Raw genomic sequence first — 22,358 nt, forward strand, 5'->3', positions numbered from 1 at the left:
AAGAACAGTTAATAGAAAGCCGTACCATCGAAATTTGTTGAGAAATCCGTGCTGTCCCTCCACAATAAACTTTCAAAACGAGGCAAGAGGCAGTCTTTTATGTAACCCTCGAGAATCTTTCAGATCGAGGGAGGGATCAACATTAGGCGATAGTTTTCGGCTGGTATAACATCACTTTTTTGCACAGAGGGATGCCACGAGCCTCCTTCTACTTGTTTAGAAAGATACTCTCAGACAAAGTCTTGTTAAAAGGGAAGGAAAATGTGAGGCTTACATTTTTTTAAGAAAACATTTGGCAATCAGGACCACAATTGTAATGAAAATTGTCGATAAGAAATTCAACAATGGAAGCGGATTTGAAGAGGAATGGGAGGCGTACTAGCTATGGAAGGATCACTTATGTCGGAAAGGAACTAGGACGAAGAAGTAGAAGTAAAAATTGAAGCAAAATGATCTGGGAAAACGATTGTGATGAATATTGGTACCAGGACCAGGATGCGATTGTTATTGAATTGGGAAGGGAAGCAGGAGTTCATAAACGCTAAAAGAACTAAGTATGAGTGGCATATTGAAGTTCCCGCATGGAAATAAAGGTACACCAGGATATTTGAGCAGCAGAACGTTTAACAGTGTATTGAGAAACTTTTCGACAAGAGAGGAGGGGCAAAAACGTGGAAAGTAAACACAGGCTTTTATGGAAGAAACCCAGTTCGGAGGAGTAATATGAACAATAAGGGAGTCATAATGCGAGCACATGAGGAGCTAACAGATTGTATCTGATTCGCCCTCCTCTCATTTAGCTCCTATTATTCTGTTTAGGGCCCCATTTTCGAAGGAATTGGCCAGTTTTTCGGAAGTTTATGTTAAGATTCATGTTTCACATCCGCAGCATATTACAGATGTTATTATCGTTTTGTTTATTCGCAGCTTTGTTTTCCTATGTATGTAGTTGGCTTTTAAAATCGATATAACCGTTTGTGAGCTGAATTCGTCGTTTTATTTTGTCAAGTTCATTTCTATTTTTCGTCACTTACACACCTAAGTATACATATTTATACTCGTCAATCATTATATTTTGTCTAGTGGGTGTCAGTTTCCACGTTTTCATCATAATTTTCGTTTTGTTTTCATCAACTGTTTACTAATGTGAAGGATCGCGCCATGATTTTTATATCAACATGTCTTTTGTGTCCGCAGGAAACTTTCATATAACCTGCTCCAGTGCCAGATCGAACAGTAGACGTGCCAGCTCATCTCTTTGTTTTAATCCGACGTTCATCTCAAATGCATCTGTCAGACTATTATTGACTCTGACCTGGTGTGTTGCAAAGGACATGGTTATTCTGGTAAGGTTTACCAATTTTGCTGGAATTTCCAAGTCAATCATAATTTCGTACGGTACATTTCAACCAATACTGTCATATGCCTGCTTGAAGTCCACCAATGTTTGATGGACATCCATATTGAATTACCAGCATTTTTCTAGCACCTGTTTAGCCGTAAATAGCTGATCTTCGATCTTCCAGATTAAAAATCTCCTTGGTATTCACCAATCATCATAGCCACATGTCAACTTGCCCCCTTTTTTTGCGGATAGGGCACACTTGACGACTCCTGCGGGATCTTTTCGTGGTTCCGGATGGAGAGAACCAAATTTCATGATCCATGGACCGCCTTATTTGTTGAGTTCAACGGCGCCTTGTTAATTTTTGTACAATTGATTGCTAACTCGCAATGTTGTCGTCATTTTTTTTTTAAGTTTTTCGTCAAAATGTTTTCGTTAATTTTGCCTTCTGTTAAGGGAAAGTCGCACCGCGTCCTTGAAGAACTATTGTGCCCTAATTTTGCCTGTTGCCCCCATGTTTTATTAGCTACTCGTTGGAGATTTTCGTAATTTTCTATTTTCGTTCTTACGTTACGTTCCATATGTTGTTTGTATGCCTCGTTTTTCTTGTGAGGCGATTCTTGGTATTCATCGTCAAACAAATCATTTCTCTCGTGTCGGGATTCATATCGAACTACTTCTTCTGCTGTCGTTTTGATAGCGCCTCTTAGGTCATACCAGATCTCTATAGGTTTTCCGTGAGATTCAGGAGAATATTTTTTTCCTATTTTGCCTTGTATACTCACGCTATTAGATCATTTTTTATTTTTCCCACTTCAAATTTTCGAAGTGGCTTAATTTCCGCGGGTCTTTGAAATTCGGCACTTGTAGACAACCATGTAGTGGTCGGAGTCACAGTTTGCTCATCGATATGATTTCACGTCGAGGTTACTGGATGAACACCTTTTGGTGATGAGAACGTGGTACATCTGGTTGAAGGTAATGCCATCTGGAGACGCATAGTATTTTTGTGAATACGTTTCTGTGGAAGAATGTCGATTTTATAGGTATTAGGTTGTTGCAAATGAAATGGCCGTTTTTGTACTAAAATTTGAAACGACTGTAAAGCTTACAAAAATTTATTTATTTAATCAAAATAGGTGCCAGTCGATTCAAAACATTTCTCCCAGCGACATTCAAGAGCATTTATGCCAGTTTCGTAGAAGACCAACTGTCGGATGTTAATCAATTCGTCGAAGGCAATTTTGACAGCGTCTTCGTTCCAAAATTGTTTTTCCGCCAAAAAATTATCCAAATTCTTAAAAAAGTGGTACTCGGTTGGCGAAAGGTCCGGTGAATATGGTGGATGAGGCAGAGTCTCATACTGCAATTCGTTCAACTTTTGAACCGTTGGTCTGGAAACATGAGGTCGTGCATGGTCGTGAAGGAGTATCACACCATCTCTGTTGACCAATCTCGGCCGCAGAATACTCAATTTTCGGTGCATTTCCTCGAGTTGGGCACAGTATTTCTGTGCATTTATCGCTTCTTCAGGTGCCAAGAAAGAATAGTGGATAACTCCAGCTGTAGACCACCTTGCTTTGGTGCTTTGGTGGTTCATCAGCATCTAGTCATTGTGCTGATCGGCGACGGTTGTCGTATAATATCCACTTTTCATCACATGTTACTACTCTGTGCCAAAAGCGATCGCTTATGTTGCGGGAGAGTAAAGAACTGCAAATTTCTATTCGAAGCACCATGTTTTGCTCCGTAAGGGCATACGGAACCTATTTGTCGAGCTTTTCACCTTTCCAAGTTGTTGCAACTGCCGGGAAACTATCGAATAATGTACGCCCAGTTTCTCTGCAATGTCTCTCACAGACTGACGTGTGTCGGATTCGACTAGCAAACGCAGCTCGTCCTTGTCAATCGATGGTTCTGTATGTCCACGTGGCCCACTTTGAAGGTTTACGTCCCCTGACCGGAATTTTTCGAACCACCGCCGTGTGATTCGTTCGCTTACCGTATCAGCTCCAAATGCGCTGTTAATGTTTTTGGTCGACTGCGCCGCTTTATGAGCGATTTTGAACTCATACAGAAAAAGTATACGTTCTTGGCTCTTTTCCATCCTTTTTTTCCTTTCTATTCCGTTATCCCAATGGTCAAAACTGAAATGACTCCTTGATTAAATGTAGGAGTATTTATATTTCAATATTCAACACCAACAGCGCCCACTGCTGGTGGTTTGATACACCAAAATCGGTACTAACTTCACTTGATTGCCAAAACGGCCATTTCATATGCAAAAACCTAATAAATGTCAACCACTTGCAAAGTCAATGAGCACCAGATCTGTGTAGAGAGCCAACATTCCAGGATTCCCATGTTATCAATCATCGCATGATATTTGCTTTTTTCGTGGATGACAGGAGGACGAGGTGAAAGATTGTACTAAATACGTTGCCCCAAAATCTTCTTATTTGTCTCGGATTGGGACTAGCATGGCGGAGAAAAAAATATACACCCCACTTTTGCATATCTGGAGATTACTTCTTAAACTTAACGCAAAATTATGCCGCTCGCAGCATGCATGAGCGTTCATAGCCAGCGTTCATCTCCATCAAATTTCATCTTCGTAAGTATCGCGCTTTTAAATGAATTACGCCTGATAGAGACAGATAAACGAACAGACAGTATTCGTAAAATGTTGTTTTATACATATGTATAATCCAACAGATAGCTCTAATGACCAATATTGCTTACTCAGATTTCACATTAACTCGATTGTCTTCAAGAACGCAAAATTTTTCGAACGCAATTTTATCGAAACGAATAAATTTGCAGATAGTAACGATATAAAAATTTCAACTGTACCAGTTTTCAACTTTAGCTGCTTCTGCACTTCATTCATATCCCAAGCATAGGTTAACAATTGCATGCTAAATCAAAGTTGAACAATACGCACTAAAGGACATTGCACTTTATGTTTCCGCCTGCCTGGCAGTGAGCAAACATGCCATTCAGTCATGCAATATTTACTACTAGAAAACTCGGCAAAAGTGAAACGCAACTATCCCTTAATCCCCTGCCTCACAACCTTACGCAAGGACGTAAAAGGAGAGTAACAATAGAGCTCCTAACCCTATTGGTTTGACCCCGCCGCCCAACCCTTCATGTCGGCAGCACATTCAAATGCCACAAAAGACAGAAAGGACAAAGAGAAAGGAATTAAAGCGTAAAGTACCACGTGTCTGTCTACATGAACGCATGCATATGGATCCGAAATGAAACAAATGTTGAGTCCTGCCTGAAATGGGTGCGATACTGTTTTAACGATGCGTATCAACCTCACTGTCCCCTTCCATCGTGCTGTCATGACAATAGCACGAAATATCGATCCATTTTACTACTAGAACTGCACTCGGGTTTGCTACCATTACAGACACCTCATCCCGGCGCCTGCAGGCATAAAATACAGAAATTATATACCAAGCTGCACTCAATATTTTTCTAGATAAATAAAGCACAATGGCAGCAGCAACTGACGAAGAAGGGTATTTATAGACTTCATAACTTTCATTGTTCATATTTTCTGAGAATGGGGGTCATAGGATAACAGTGCCGGTCTTCAATTTTTCAAACACGTCCTTTCATAAAAACTTTTCTGTGCTTGCAAGAAAAGTTCACTGTGGATGATTGCCTTTATTTTTCCTTCTTTTATTTCATATTTTAAACAAACCCTGCTCCCAGCAAATAGCATTTTCGTACTTTGACTGAGCTCGCACATTATGTAAAAGCTAAGTAGAAGAAATTAAAGGACGAGGGCTTAGCATGCTGATAGGAAGATGACGTAGGTACAATAAGCAAAATTCATTTATAACGTTTTGGAGTCACGTAATTTGCAGTTTAGAATTAGATCCCACGAATGATTTTGCTCCGAATTCGAGCCTTAGTTGTTTTTGTTTACTTTGTTACTGCTTGCACAGGTTTAGGAAACTTCCACGACACAAACTCTACGAAAACACACAACCAGAAGTGGGTACAATTTGTTTGATAGCATTGTCAATTCCCCAAAAACAGCAAAGGTATTAGATCAGTATCTATACTTTTGCCTTAAATGCGTTTCTTGATTTTCTATCTTTTTGGACATTGGTTTCAGGCTCTTCAATAGGAATCTTACGAAATCATATTTAACCCTCGCTTGTCGGCGAAACCAAATTACTGGAATAACTTAAGGGCACTACCCCACATTGCCGATCTACGAGACTTCTGAATAAGTTTTAGAAAATATCTAACAATTTTACTCAACAAAACTTCTGTTCCAATTCCCTGACTTTTGTTTTGACTAGCTCTCAATATGTGCGCTATGTTACCGCCAATACATCTTTATGCGGTGTTCCCCTCCACTTTCTTGAATCTTCACATATAGTATGTACGAGTTAACATCTTACCTGTTAACTAATTCTAGATTCAAAAGGAACCTTACCGTTTCGGCAGACCTGAAATGGAATAAAAAGTGTTAAATTTCTTGAATTAAAGAACTTATGTTTTCTGGAAAATATCACTATTTCATTAAAGAACTAAAATCTATTCTGTAGTTTTCGAAAAATGAAAGCCTTTAAAAAGGTTGTCCACATAAATACACAATCATGTCTTTACTTTTGTGTGAGGCAAAATAATCCTTAAAAAAATTTGGTCATCTTGCCGTGTATGTACCATATTTTTAGTATCTAAATATCTATATCGTTAAAATTTGATAATTAATTGCTGCCTTCAAATAAATATTCTCCAATTTCGAAATTGTCCGAACTTCTTTCGGCTAAGTAAAGCATCATCAAAATGCTGAGTCGATGATGGAATATGCGATGGAATTAGTGAAAACGACGAAATACTTCTTGTTTTGGATGAATACAGAAAGAACTGCAACAACGCCCTTAGGTCCACCCGCATTTTGACAATACACAGTGTATATTGCAACAGGACTCAACACTGATCTATAAATTTTCCTAACTTTAAGGTCGGCCATTCTCCGAATTTACAATGTATATGTAGCATTAGTCACGTAATTCTCATTAACGAGAATTCACTCGCCAAGATTGGTCTGAACATAGGAGTCGATGGCAAGCGACTAAAAGGCCTTCCGAAACAACGGTGGCTGGATACGCTTAGAAGGGATTTGGAAGCCTCGCGTTTGTTATTTCGGCCGGCTTTTCGACTTCGATGTTCAGACCCACCATACCAATGAAGACCCTTCTATCGCAATTTTTCCACAGTTGGCGCAACCCCATATCGATCACGGACATCCTGATTTCGGATGTGATCAAAGCTTGTCACGCCAATAGTCTAAAGCAACATCTTCGTCTCCATTTCCGCAAGACGTCGTTCATTATCTTTTATAGTCGGCCAACACTGAGAACCGTAGAGGGCGATAGGGCGGACGACACTGCTGACTGATAACACTGACCCGAGATATTTAAATCGCTCGGTTCTAGGCATTGACGTTGATTACGACTGTTTCATGGGGATCCGTCGTCAAAAATTGAATTTAATCCAGATTCAATCTGAGACCGTGCTGCATGAGGCGATCATTCCATGTTTGAACAAGCTGTTCGAGATCATTTTTGCTATTGGAAAACATCATCTGCATAAAGCAATGCATAGAGCACTGGACGTTGGATGTGTGACAATGTCCATAGCAAGAACAAAGAGGAGTGGTGAGAGGGCGCTTCATTGATGAACACCATTGAAGACACGAAGCGGTTTTGATACACCTAATATGTTTACATCATTGGTCCATACCAAAGAGGCTTCACTCCAGGTAAATCAGCATCAGATCAGATTTTCTCTCTGCGGCAAGCGATGGAAAAACTGTTGGAAGCTGTACACGGCCATGAGAGAGTTCGGTATTACAACGAAATTGATAAGACTGACTAGGCTGCGAAGCCACATAAAAGTAGCAGGATCACTCTCAAGACCATTCGTCATCAACAACGGTCTACAAGGGGGTGCCCTATAATGCGTCCTCTTTAACCTGACCCTGGAATAAGTGATCCGTGATGTTGAGGTAAATGCGAGGGAGACGATCCACTTCAAGTTCACCCAACTACTGACCTATGCTGACAATATCGATATCATGGGAAGAACCACCCGAGACGTATAAACTGCCTTCATTCAGATCGAACAGGCGGCGCGAGATCTTGGCCTGCACATCAATGAAGACAAGACAAAATAATTGGTGGCAACATCAGCACCAAAAACCAACCAACCAACAGCATCAAACCGCACTGGTCAAACGAGAAGAATAAAGATAGGAAACTACAACTTTGAGACCGTTGATAATTTCTCCTATCTAGGGTCGAAAATCACAACCGACGATGATGTGGGCAGCCAACAGAGCCTATTTCAGCTTACAAAAACTGTTCCGCTTGAAACGTCTCACCATAGCGCCAAAGTTCTTACTGTCCAAAAAATGATCTTTCCAGTCCTTATGTATTCCTCGGAGACTTGGGTTTTTAGCAAGAAAAATTTGGAAGTAGCTGGTTTGCGTGGAAAGCGGCCCCCCAAACATACGTGGGCCTCTCCAGACGGGAACACTTTCAACCAAATTGACCACGTGCTGATTGAACGCCTTGACGAATGTCAGAACATATAGGGGGAGCATATTGCTCCGAACTCGAATTACGACACCACCTATAATCCCCTCTGACAATCAAGTGAGAGTGAAAAATATCACTGGTAGAGCGCTGGGCTGTCGTAGCGGAAGGTAGCGGTTCAAATCTCACTGGTGGCAGAGGGATTTGTTATTTTTGAGAGCTTCTGGACTTCATCCAGATTAAGCTTAAGAGCAAGATAATTAGCGAGCCAGATTTAGACCATATGACCTCACTACTAAAATGGAAAAGCCTATTAGGGAGCTACGATAAACGGATAATTTGAGGAAAAGATCCAAAGTGGAGTTAAAGACTGAGTGCTCACAGTGGTTAATAAATGTCCATAAAGGGTGAATTCTAAGTAACAGGCACCCTTAGTTTCAATTGGCTTCGTCGGGCTTCTTTCCCCTTTGAAATCAAGGCCACGAAAGGCGGTTATGAAACCTCAAGAACAAAAGGATACTAATCGAGACGATCACGACCTGAGCAGAAGTACTTTATTGTAGGGTATTGAGATTTGCTCGATTGGCGTGCCGAACCATCCTATAGTTAAACTTCGCTGACGAGAACACGAATCAGTGGCTCAAACATTTATCTGCGTCAATGATGTGAAGAAGGGAGCAACGTCGCCGATTTAAAAAAAGAATCACTGACCAAAAAATATTTATTTTGGTTTCCGGGTAAAGAGCTTACTGGGATTAAACTCTAAAGCAGCTTTTATAATAGTTCAGAGGAATCGCATATCTATATTCCGGATACTGTAAGGTGATGCACTGAAGGGTAGAGTTGCTACACTGAACGTCTTCCTAATTACCGGCTTAGCAAAAAGCGCTTAGGACCAAACGAGTGATCAAATCTCACTACAGTTGCCAACTGATGCAAGTTAAGAGAATGCGCTCTCTACCGCATCTTCTCTTAAATGTAGAGTGTTATAATTATATCTGCAGCATTATAAAGCGATTTGGGACTCATTTACCCTCAGGTCAATTAAAGGGAGACATTTATATGCCTCATCTAAAAACAAGGAATTGTTGGTAATGAAATTAGGGTGTTAGTCTTGAGCTAATTCTAACATGGCTGGAGCAAAACAACAAGTTCTCATGTTTGTAAAACAAAAATCAACTTTGATGAATGCAAAATGAAAAACATATGGCGCAACTCGAAATTGCCAAAACAGAAATAGTAATCCTTAATCCATGAAGACGAAGTCAACCGAAAACCGAATTCATCATTAGGGAGCTTAGGAAACGTTGAAGACAAACAAAATCGGTTAAAAAATAAACTTGAAGACACTCTTGGGAGGACTGACTCAGTTAAGACAACTAATAAATTCAAGAGAATGTTCATCAACTCAGCAACCTGGCCTTGCAGCACGGAGATACGGAGGGATATGTGATGAATAAAAAAGATCATCTACTCGACCTACATTTTTGTGACAGTATATAGGGAATCTCTGAACCCAAATTCTTGACATGCAAAATTATGTCAATTGAACGGTTTAAGTAGATATTTAACTCCTTCTGAAGATACAAATCTGCGGGTTAGCGGCTGCATGCCATGTATAATATGGCGACTTTCCAACAACTTGGCAAAATGTGAAAATGACGTTAATCCCAAAACTTAGAAACCCACCCCCATTGAAGCAAAAAGTCTTCAAGTAACTGACTGCGAGGACTAATCGATCGGTTCATAAGGGATATCCACTTCATTCTAGGCAGCTAGGCACATCCATCAGAAAGGCAAATCTACGAAATCATTACTCTCCAAGGTAATATTCGAGAAACAAACCGCTTGAAGCACCCTATTGGATATGTTCACTATAAGCTCTGCTTATCAGTATCTTAGGAGTGCAGTTTAGAGTTCAAAGGATTCTCTGCACAAGCAGGTGAAGTCGACTCTAATTGAGAGTAAAGAAGTAGATAAAATAAATGTTTTACGGTAATAATTATTCAGGGAACATCACAGTTTATACTTCCGATTTCGTTAAAGGATTCGCATATACTTCACGCAGCCAAATATTTGTGATATGTGATAGGAGAACCTGCAGTCTATCCCCATAACGGGTTTGCATAAATTTTCTGAAGGGAATTAACAGACCATCTGTCATGAAGACAAGGGACCAGTGTTCATATGAGCGCACAAGCAGGCTTTTACGCATGCCGGGTAGATGACAGCAAAACAACCACCCGTGAAATAAAATAACTAAGAGGAGGATATCCAAAAAATACAATAAAGAGGTTGAAATGGATAGGATAAATTTGATGCAGGGCTTTAGAAACCAAATACTGGCGGTCTTGAGAAGCAGCTTTTGGCCGTGGATATTTATCTACAGTAATACTTTAGTAGTATGAAACTTGGCTGCTGCGGCATCTAGTACTACAAAACTTCGTGCGGGCATTCATTTTAGAGGAGCTCTTGCTTACTAACGAGGAGAGCGATTTCCTTCGCCAGCAGTCCTAAGAATCAGATAGAAAATGTAAATCAACCACCAACTAAAAAGGAGCATCCTTTGCTTGGCATTCTTGTAAACTTTCAAATTGGCCAGTGTTTTATCGACGAAAAACTTATGATGGAGACGTTTCTTCTCATAGGCATTTATTTGAGAATCGTAATTACAAAGGCAATGAACCATTTACCAAACTTGATAACCCCGAGGATTGCATGGACCGCGTTGTAAATTATATTTGTAGCTTGATTGCACGCTTTTTTCGAGGTTCACAAGAGCCGGCAATCGCATAAGATTACTTCTTCTCTTTCCTCATGAAATTGATACCACTTAATTGGCGGCAGGCCAATGCACTCCTCAAGTTGTTTCAATGGTTCCTTACGTATGATTAGAACGGTGAAGACTACACCGCCAGTTTCACTTCCAGTTAGCCTCAAACGGAATTCCTTTCTGGACGCGAAGTAGAAAGTAAATAACGACCCACATAGACTGGATACCACTGGAAAGGAGAGCATTCGTATAACCATGCATCTATTTGGAAATCCTTTGGTGAGTATCATAACACCTGGATGCCTGGCGACAATTAGATATTTTAGTATTTTTTTTTTTGGTTTTCGAAAGATTCGGCTCTTTCATAGTCATACATGACATCGCAATCTACATAGACAGATATTTTCGGAAAATTCAAAAATAAAACTGCCTCAACTCATTTAGAAAGTAAAGGATAAATTTCAAGCGGAGATATACGACACTCTATTAAGGGACATTTAGGCATTTAGACATTTTTTGTGAAGAACTGGATAAAAATACAAATACGAATTTTTCACGATATATAGATAGGCAATTTATATACCCATCTCCAAAAAAGTGTTGTTTGCTGACACGCTAGAGGGCGCTGTGATCATCTTAAGGAAAAAAAGTAAACGGCATTTTAACGTACAGACCTAACTACGGTCCGCAAACTAGGATTATTTAAAAATATTAAAAGCTAAATTTTTGGGCCCGTTTTTTGTGAATTTTGGTGTTTTTTCACGGCTTCTTCAATGAATAAAAAACAACTATTGAATGAATCGCAATTATCCCAGTTTGCGGACCGTAGAAATATGCTCTGAATAAGTCGTGAAAATTTCAAAGAATTCCTTTGGATAGATTTTGGGCTATGGTGGCAGCCGATTTTCAACATGCAGTTTCGAGAAAAACGCATTTAAAAAGTAGAATGTGATTTTTAGCCATAAAACCTTAACTGACCATTAATCTGCTATACCTAATCCATAAACCTTAGGTTTCTTCGAGAAACCCATGTACAGCCTTGGCTTCAATTTTTGTCCTTTTAGCGAAGTCATTCGAATCGATAAATACGAGCTTTATTACGGCGATCGACATAAATCTGGCATGTTACTTATCACGTGTTTAACACTATAATTTCCGAACGACTCCGAATATCAAAAAATAACTTTGCGCGTATATTCTACAATATATCTAGATATAACTAATGCTAAAAAGAATTCGATTCCGCGAATCCGACACACGGGATGACCCCCTTAACAGGAAAAGAAACTGAAAGTGGCAGTCAAGTTTTGTGCCAAAGTACTTGCCGATAATAAGGCGACGTTAACAGCAGTGAACTTGCGTAGCATTAACAGTTGTGATAATTAAACAAGCATAGTCTCATTGAAAATCAAATAATACAAAAAAAAAACTTACAAAGGAAATGACTGTGTGGATATCTATATACTCTATATACTATATTGCCACCAGCTGCTATTGCCTAAATTCAGTCAACTGAATGACACGATCCTAATCTAGGTCCTCTTGCACAGAAAGAACACTGGAAACCAAAAGGCAGGTAGCCTTACCAACGTCGTTCAAGATCTTTCTAAAAAGCAGGATAACAAAGATTCATGCAAATGAATTGAGTAACCTGAACCCCTGTCGATACGTGAAAATATTTGTATTGGTATCTGGTGTTGCTAGAGCGTGAAAAACAAGAGAAGGCGAGGTGGCTCCAGTAATACAATGAGCTATTTTGGCCTTTGGAACTATGCCCCCTCCCTATTTCTAATCTAACTGTAGTTGATGATGTGTGTTCAGTAAAGTTTCAGTTTTTAACCCCACTCCCGGAGGAGGCGCCATAAAGAAGGGGCTTATCACCGCAATTTTCCAACGAAGTTAAGGAAAGGGAACTTTCCGCTTCTCCCTCGATAATCTTCATATTTTCTACGAGAATGGGGTTGAAAATTCAACCTTCACACTGTTTTAGGAGTCTGCAATGACTTCATTATTATTATTTTAAATTTCCCATAAAAAACACTATTCAATTTCCCGATTAAGGTCATAAATCTTATTCTAACCGGCAACAGGAAATCCACTGAAATATCCTTGAATTTTTGTGTAGTAACAGAAATTCCACCAACTCGACAGAGTTCATTTTCATTAGTGAAGAGGCAGGAAATCTTGACCAATATAACAAGAGGGTCTGGGCAATAAAAATGAATTAAATCAAGTGGTTCCATGATTTCCTTAAACTTTGGAGAAGCTGCGTGGTGACGTCTGCGCCAAACACAAGTTTCTCCCTATTTGCCGTGCTATGGCGGTGGAAAGCGGGTGGATGTGCAAACCTATTGATCCGGACTCCTCTGAAGTGTATTGTTATTACTGAAAGTAAAAATCAGGCCCAGAAGCGAACCACAACTCCAAAGAAACCACACAGAAAGTCAGCAGCGCGTAATTGCTCTGCTAATTTCGATTGGCAACGCCGGATACCCACACACCAGTCACAGACTCTACTTATCAATTTACTGAACGGAGAACAAACCTCGCGGCGAATTATTGTTCCCCCTGGCCGAAGGGAGTTATCCATGCAAAGCATGCCATTCACACGACTGTGTACACTCGCTGTCGGCAGTGACGACAGGGCGAGCCGCACATAGGCACCCGCAAAGCGGCGCAAACAAACGTCACATCGAAGGTCAACGAACCCATCGCTGGCTCCCCCGAAGCTTTTTCCATGACAAAGGCGATGACGTGCGACCGGGGCAAATGCAAAAGTAAAGATAACATGAGGTAACAGTTCCAATCGGACTCCACCATAGCATGTGGGATGTATTGTGGAACGCATGTCGTCATAGCGACATCTGCACGCAGCTGGCCAACTCTTGATTTTCATAGTACCCAATATCGCGCCCACTGTTAGTCGAGACTCTTACCGTCTTCCCATGTTAACTAGCTGAACTGGAGACGAACACGATGCGTCAAAGTAGAAAAGTTGACCATAATTCCGTGGAGCAGAACCATGTGTAGAACCTGAAGCCATTGTTCATACTCGTAGGTAATTACACTCTTTTGTGTGAGTTACCTATTCTTCTTACACGAGTAAGCTACTTTTACTTTCACTGTAGCTTTCTATTGATGCTTCTGTGTGACTCAATCACTTTACGTCACCATTAGAATAAAATCAATTGATCAAATTATAAGCTTAAAGTTCCAGCCCTGCTTCCTTACGAAAGAAAAGTAAAATTTTAACATTAGATTTGCTCAATACCCTGCCGGGTGTTAAGGGATATACACGCATAGCAGAAGTAATAGATACAGTGCGTTCACAAATGATAGAAGCACTGCATTTTTATTCGAGCAACAAGTGTAGGAAACTGTAAATTGCTTTGAAATTTGTTCTGGAAGTACTTGCATAGATAACGAATTTATCCCGAATGAGTTTTTATTTAAATCAGTTCATTATATCACCCACAGAATTCATTTGTTTCAAATTGTCCATCATCTAAATGATTTTTGTTGTTTTGTTGTTTTGACTTTATTGCGCAGATTTTGGAATTATGCCGACTGTTTGGACAACTCTCAAAAACTGCCATTACATGCGAAAGCTTAGAGCACGAATGTTCAAGTCGAAATATTATGAAATTAGGCCAAATTTCAAAATCAGATGCCGACGCATGGATGGGATAAGGTAAAACAAATTCTACTGTGTACCCTTCATTCGCGTTCCAGGTGGATTTACCAGTTATTGGCATGATTTGAGGAAAGAGCCGGGCTATTTTGCGATATCCAAATTCAGTCAGGGATCTGTTATGATTTGAGCAGCGTTTTCGGCACTTGGTAAGTCAATATCGACGGGGTTTCCTGCGATCACCGAGTCCTAAATCAATTCCGAAGACTACCAAGAAATTCCGAGCCATAACTTGTTGCCATATTTGAGGCGATTTCGCCACTTAATATGTCGCGCCAATGTGTCAAAAGACCGGCTTACTGCTTATAGATTGACCTGCATGTTTTCCTAGCTTACTCGTAAACCTAATAGAAAAACTATTAGACATTACGGTTTAGGACATTTACGACAATTGCTGCCATTTTTCCAACATTGAACAGTTGGAAAGGGCAGTCAAGGATGTCCTGACCAAGGGTGAGCGTTAAACGATCAAGAATCTTATTTCTAGCTTGCCAGCACGTACTAACTTAGTAATCAAGAGCGATGGGAAGCTTATTCAATATTAATGCTTAACTCGTGTCGATATGTTTAGTCACGTTGTTAGTATCGTGGGCCCAAAATGACCTCAATGAGAAAAAGGCAAATAAATAGTATTTCATATAAAGCTATGCGGGCAAATCTGCATATTTTAAAAAAATAACCCCTGTTTAAAATCCAAATCAAATTTATGTCAACTTTATCATAGATCTTTAATCACATATTTACTTATTACTTACAGTCTTCGGTTTTGAGTACAGTCTGTTACATAAGAGCGTGGTCACTGTTAAACAATAACAACAATTGATTTTTCGAAAATTCGCAAATTTATTGATAATTTGGTCGTCAATACTCAATGCAAATACCTCAGTAGCAAGTCCAATCTTCTGCATTGTCAATTATGGCCTGGCACGTCGGGGCATAATTTCCACTAGTTTTTCTGCATATTCTACCGGAAAAGACCTCCAAATTTTCCGAATTTGTCGAGAAAGTTGATCTAAATTACATGGCGTGCGTCTGCGAAGTTGCATTTTCATCAGAGCCCACACATTTTCCATGGGATTTGCATCCGGTGACTGAGATGGCCAATCTGAAGTGACAACTCCGTTTTGCGCCTTCCAGTCGCTACACGCTCGACTCCGATGTTTCGGATCGTTGTCCTTTTGAAGGATCCAGCTTTCATTTTTCTTGATATACCATTGCTTAGCAGATGGTAACAAAGCCTTTTGATATATTTTATTCATTTTTTCGACATTTAAATTCTCGGTAAATAAGAACAAAGTACCGAAACCTTTGTTTGAGAAGCACCCCCAAACATGGACCTTGACGGGGTGTTTAACAGTCCGTTGAAGCATCCTACTGGTGGAGGTTGTCCAGGCGTGTTTGATGCTCGGAAATGCCCAGAAGGAGGATTCATCAGAAAAAATTACGTTGCTCCAATCGCGGTCCAAGTTTTCCTTCGCCCATTCCATTCGTTTTTCAACGTGTTTTGCACTCAACATTGGTTTTTCCAAAGTACTGCGATATTTTAGTTTATTGGCAAGCAGGTGCCTGCGAATCGTTCCGTAAGATATGTCAACACCTTTTGCTTTCAATTTCACAGCAGCTCTACGTAAAGTCAAAGTTGGATCTTTCGAGAACAATGCGAGAATCTTTTTTTCGTCTTTTTTTGAGACTGCTTGCACTTCCGCGATCAGGAAAATCATCAACGTTACCGACCTTTTTATAGCGATTTATCCACTTGCTAACGAACTGCTTCGACTTTCCCATATATTTCGCAGCAGCAGTTTGCGTTAATTTGGGTCCTTTTTCATGCAAACATATAAAAATTGCCTCAAAGCGAGAGGCGTAAACAGCACTCATTTCGAAAAACTACTCAATTGAAGGCTAGATTTGACAGAGAGCTGACTTTTTACAAAAAGCATGAAGGACTGAGGTGCCCTCAATGTCATAGAAAAAGAAACAGGACGCTCTGATTTTTTATCTACGTGCAACAGTGACCACGCTCTTATGTAACAGACTGTATCTGTTTTAAATGTGACTGTGTGGATATCCTATGGTATGCTATATTGCCACCAGCTGCTGTTGCCTAAACTCAGTCAACTGAATGACGAGATCCTAATTTAGGTTCTCTTGCAGAGAAAGAACACTGGAAACGAAAAGCAGGATAACAAAAATTCATGCAAATGAATTGAATAATTTGAACTCCTGTCGGTACGTGAAAATTTTTGCAACTTTATCATAGATCTTTAACCACATATTTACTTATTACTTACAGTCTTCAGTTTTCAGTATCTTTAAATGAGTACTTCAAATAGTTAAAAAAATAAAGGATAAACAAAAGCAAATACCCTGTTAGGTTTAATTAGGCTCTGAACTTAAACAAAACAACATATTTTTCTGAGATCAATAAAATATAAACAAGCTTCGTGTTCATCTTATGTTGCAGGCACATTTTCCATTACCACATAGCTAAGAATATAAAGTAGTGCATTCTTTAAAAAGGAACGAAAAACTTGACTGACAGTTTCGTCCAGAGCAGAGGCAGTGCATATTTTGCCAAACAACATGATACACATGTACGCACAATATATATCAAAGGTGTATGTAAATATTGTGTTCATCCTAGATAAACAAAAATTCCATCTAATTGATCTAACGCACTTTCACTCTATGCGCGAAAGCATGTGTTACATACCTACGAACATGTCCAACTTATTGAACACTACTCGAAAACTCCATTAGCACATAGATATACATACACATGCCTGTCACCAGTAATTGATACTGACATTCAAATAACTAAAAGCAACTAAAAAAGAAAAACGAAAATGACCTCATGGACCCCGCCATTCAGGTAAGTTCATTTTATATGATGATAACGTCATACACCTCTGAGAGTGCAATAAATTTACCTGAAATGCGAAACTTTGAACCTCTATAGCTTTGTTAATAACCGTTGGTTTGCGTTCAGGAATTATGTCCTATATTAAGGCCGATGCTGGTACTAAATTTTATACTTTTAGAATGAACTTAAGGGGGGTTTTCGGGTAAATTTCTAAAATATTGTAATATACTATTATTAACTTTATTTGTGCAGATATTGAAACGAGGTGTATTTTGAAGCTCAGATTTTGTATAGGCGCATCACTGTGATTTTTTTATCAGATTTTAGATTCCGAAAACGAGACCTGCTTCAGTTTTTGGGGTCACATTTTGAGCCCTTAGTCTCCTATGTTTCTCCCAATAGTATGGTTTTCGAAAAGTACTATTCGAGCCCTTTTTGTTGATACTCCACAAGACCATATACCGTGAAAAAAAATTTTACACACCCCTTTCGCATGTATGGGAGGCCCTCCTTCATACCCAACACAAAATGGCGCCACTTGCTAAATGTAAATGGATTCACAGACTACACATTCTCACCAAATTTTGTGACAATCAGTTCAGCCGTTTTCGAGTAAATTACCCAGGATTTAATCTATTTTTCTGTCGTTTTGGCGGTAATAAAATAGCAGTGTAGCATCATACCTTACATTCCCCTCAATATAATTTCTTATATTCAACTTTTTTATGAATTTGTCTATTGTTAAATGTTACTTGTTACCATGACCGTCCGGTTGTGGATAAATCCGGCTCAATAGGTTACGGTGGGCGGATCACTTAATCCGTATGGATGAGGATGATCCCATCGGGAAAGTCCATAAGGGCAATATCTATGGTAGAAAAAGAAGTTGAGGAAGACCCTGCCTAAGATGGAGCGATGGCGTAGGTCAGGACGCCAGACAGCTTTTAGGGATATCGAATTGGTGGACCTCGGCGCAAAACCGGGATGTCTGGAGTTCCTTATTAAGGCAGGCCTAGATCGGATACCAGTTGTTGCGCCGTTGATGATGATGATGAAAAAAGGTGACACGGAACCCTTAGCAGAAGTTTGAAAGAAGCTGGATAAGTCAGCGACGATTTTTCGCCATATAATACGTAGGACTACATTTATGTCGAAATTTAATTTGCAGGATATCTTTCCCGTATATGGGCTCGGATTAACAAAACCTGATTTTGGATCAGTTAAAGGGGGATATTATCTGGTGGTGGATGGTCCATAAGAACTCGTTCTTTCATAAAAACAAACTGTAATGTAAATACGGAATTCTAGGAAAACACTGCAGTCAAAATTCAATTAACTCTTTTGCAATAAAGTGAAGCTCTCCAAGCGACGAAGAATTCCTTGGCGATAAAAAAAATCAACTGAAAATTCTGAATAGCATACTTCTAGAGTGCTTTGAAGAGACTTGCCCTATTCCCCGAGGTAAAACCGTTAAAAGCCAAGAAATCACCCATATGATACTGAATCATCGCTCCATGCCAAAAAGGCTTCGCTCCAAGCAAATCAGCAACAGATCAGATTTTCTCTCTGCGGAAGCGATGGAAAAACTTTTGGGATATGGCCATCATTTTTTCAGTAACTTCAAGGCCGCCTATGATGACATAGCCAGGGTAAAACTGTACACGCCCATGAGAAAATTTGGTATCGCGACGAAATGGATAAGACTAATTAGGCTGACCCTGACAAAGGCAACAGGATCCTTCTGGAGGCATTCAGGTAAATGCGAGAGGCCTCATCCTCTTTAAATCCACCCAACTACTACATTATGGGAAGAACAACCAGAAATATACAAACTGCCTTCATCCAGTTTGAGCAGGCCACGCGAGGCAAGACGAAATATATGGTAGCAACGTCAGCACCAAAAACCAAAGAACCAACAGCATCAAATAGCGCTGGCTAAATGAGAATAATAAAGATAAGAGAGCCAGCTTTGAGAGACAGCTTTGAGACTTAATAATTTCTCTTAACTAGGGTCGAAAATCGCAACTGAGAATAGCTATAACGATGAAATTCGCGCACGGTTTCACCATACTATTAAGGCTTTTACTATATAAAACAAGTTGGACACTTCAGGTATGAACGGTTTTTTGTATTCCTTTTATAAATATATATGTATGAATTTGTCCCATTAATACGTAGTACGTTATATATGCATATATTATGTCAAAATATCCACTTTAAAGTGATACTGACATTCAAAATCTTGCATTTGCAAAGAAGCGACACACTAACCTATTATAATTTTGGTAATGGTGCGATTTCCACCAAGTGGTAGGATCATCTATATTACTGCATTGGTGGTGCTAGAATGAACTTAAGGGGGTTTTGCCGTCAATTACTACAAAATTATAGTAATATACAATACTATTATTAACTCTATGTGAAAGAATATCGGTATGGTATTTCGGAGCCTAGGCACTATATAGTGACAGCCTCTTGATTTTTTTTCAGATTTTTCGATTGGGTGGTTTCCTCCTGCACTCACCATCTTTCCAACAAATGTCAAAACTAAGACCGGCTTCGGAAAATCTTAATCGAGACCTTTCATTTGATATCCTACATGACAATATTTGATAAAAAAAAATTTACACTCCCTTTTGCATGTATGGGGACACCCCCCTCTCCCCCCTTAAATTCGACGTGAAAAGATGTAACTCATCGTGTGCGTGAGCGTTCAGTATTCCCACCTTTCCACTAAATTTGGTGTCAATCGCAATAACTGTCTCCGAGAAAAATGCGTATGCAGTGGTGGGTTACGCTGACGACATAGTGCTGGTTGTTGTCGCAAAGCATCTCGAAGATGATGAGTTATACTCAAGTGAGGCAATCAGGGCTGTTAAAAGTTGGCTAGAGAGCTTTGGTCTAACACTTGCGAAGGAAAAAACAGGAGCGGTCCTCATCACTAAGCGCCTGAAGAGAAATTACGCCTGTATTAGAATTGGGAATCATATAATCACTTCCAAGTCGACCATCAAATACTTAGGAGTGATGATAGACAGGAAGCTGAGCTATAAGCAACACGTACAGTATATTTGCGATAAATCATCCACTGCTAGTATGGCCCTGACGAGGATGATGCCAAACGTGAGAGGGCTACGGCATACCTCCAGGTTTCTTATAGCCAGGTTGCTGACCTCAACCATGCTCTATGCGACCCCAGTTTGGAGAGAGGCGTTGCGGATGTCAGTTAACACTAACAAGCTGAGCGCAGTCTACAGGAGGACAGCTCTGCCTTCAGGACTGTCTCAGATAATGCAGCATTAGTCATCTCTGGAATGATGCCAATCGACATCTTGGCAGATGAGATGGCGACTATATACAATGCGAAGTCAATTTCTCCCTTATCGCAGACGGAGAATGCTGAGAGGGAGAGATCCATAAATAAATAGCAAGAGCGGTAGGGACGCTCGGGAAAGGGTCGGTGGACTCACAGGCTCATTCCTGCTATCAAGGAGTGGTTGGATAGACGACACGGTGAGATTATTTATAATATCACCCAGTTTCTCACGGAATATGGAGGATATCGCCAATACCTGCACAGGTTTAAATTGGAGACCTAACATGATTGTCCAAATTGCAATGGAGTACCAGAGAACTCAGAGCATGTATTCTTATACTGTCCGAGATTTGTAGGAGAAAGGAGGAACCTAGAGGAGGCTCTAGGAAGGTGCCGGTACCAGAAAATCTGGTGGCGAAAATTGTAGCACAACAAGAGAATTGGGATGTGATCAACTTCATGATCGCATCTATCCAAAATAAACTGCGAAAGGCAGAAGAGAGGACACTCGCTGCAAAACATAACTGAGGACTCAAATCTAATTTAGGTTTTAAGTCTGTCACAGTGTGACGGACACAAAACCTGAAACAAGAAAAAGACTGTTAAGTATTAGCTATTTAAAGACTATCGTAATATTTTGTCGTGATCCACAAAAGCTTGGGACTCTTAACACAACTATAGAAATCAGTGAAATACCTGTTTCTCATGGATTAATCTACCGTTCGCAAAATTTGTTTCCTATAGAATAGTAACTCCTTTTCTCCTTTCGAGTCAATATCTAAATTCGTTTGGATTCTACATCTAAAGGTACGATCGCCTCTACGCTACGTCACGCGACATTACATTCAGCACAACTGATATCGGAATGGAATGCATTTTCAAGCTTAAATTTCAGTTGGGTAGGTTTTCAGAACGAGGCCTAGTCCACTTTTCAGGGCACATCTTTTGAGTCTTCATTCGTCTATGTTTCACCCGCTATCCAAAAGAAGACCAGTTTAGATATTTACGGCGCAAGTCAATTGAGGAAATGTGATGCTATTAAAAACCTTGTAATTTGATTTCGCTGGCACTTGAAAAATTTCACAACATTTCGTATCAATGATTGAGTGTCGGATATCAGTTGACCCCCGATTAAACGTAACGCGTTACGATCTCGAAATAGAGTGCTCTCACACGTTTCGAGGCCTAGGTTCAAATTGGGCAGTTTCACCATCCATTGTTATTATCATACAAATAGTAGCTGATTTACAATAGGTCAAAAACGTTTCTTCCAATACAGAATTCGTAGACTCCAAGGCCTTATCCCCAAAGAGATCATGCTAAAATGAAGACAAATACTCTGTAGTTGGACTTCTGGTGATGTGCTTACCCAAAAGTTGCTCAAGTAAACATTATATCAGAGAGCCACAAAAACATTCACACCTCAGGCTCTCAGCTTCCGGTTTTGTTTGTTGAGTTACGTCGCACAAACTGATAGTAGTGTTTAACAATTATGTACCAAGATTTAGTTGAAAATGTCGTATAAAGAAGTTACTAAACTCGCTAGTTTCAAATAGCATCATCAAATGTTATTCAACAATGTATCTCATAACATTTAAGATACATCTAAGACAAGAAATCCGCAAATTCGCAAGAGAAAAGCTGCTTGAAAAGATACAAAAATTGTTAGCATCATCCATCCGAAAAGAAAGAAGCAAGATCAAGATCCATCAAATCTTTGACCACTCATTTAAATATACAGTTAGGATTAGATCCTTCAACTGCAGATAGGGAAGAATCAAAGGGAAATGTTAATCAT

The 22,358-nt window shown here is 39.7% G+C and overlaps 2 protein-coding genes across 2 annotated transcripts in view; one reads left to right on the forward strand and one right to left on the reverse strand.

Annotated features, from left to right (window-relative positions):
• The window catches only part of LOC119658720 (protein gustavus), a 293,290-nt gene that overhangs the window by 180,726 nt on the left and 90,206 nt on the right, over positions 1-22,358 (reverse strand). Inside the window, exon 4 of the mRNA XM_038066384.1 lies at positions 5,811-5,823. The gene's annotated coding sequence lies outside the window, so the exon portion shown is untranslated. The remainder of the gene's footprint in view (positions 1-5,810; positions 5,824-22,358) is intronic.
• On the forward strand, positions 969-14,380 carry LOC119658729. Its single transcript, XM_038066394.1, has 2 exons — positions 969-1,346; positions 14,240-14,380. The coding sequence occupies exons 1-2, from the start codon at positions 1,179-1,181 to the stop codon at positions 14,378-14,380; spliced, it is 309 nt and encodes a 102-aa protein (XP_037922322.1). The 5' UTR covers positions 969-1,178.

This window comes from Hermetia illucens, chromosome 1 (genome assembly GCF_905115235.1).
Source record: "Hermetia illucens chromosome 1, iHerIll2.2.curated.20191125, whole genome shotgun sequence".
Classification (NCBI taxonomy): domain Eukaryota; kingdom Metazoa; phylum Arthropoda; class Insecta; order Diptera; family Stratiomyidae; genus Hermetia; species Hermetia illucens.

Bases quoted from the DNA above. Each gene is read 5' to 3' on its own strand.
- LOC119658729 (XM_038066394.1), top strand. From the start codon at position 1,179: ATGTCTTTTGTGTCCGCAGGAAACTTTCATATAACCTGCTCCAGTGCC. The intron at 1,347-14,239 runs GTAAGGTTTACC...TTTATTGCGCAG, and splicing joins CAAAGGACATGGTTATTCTG to ATTTTGGAATTATGCCGACT.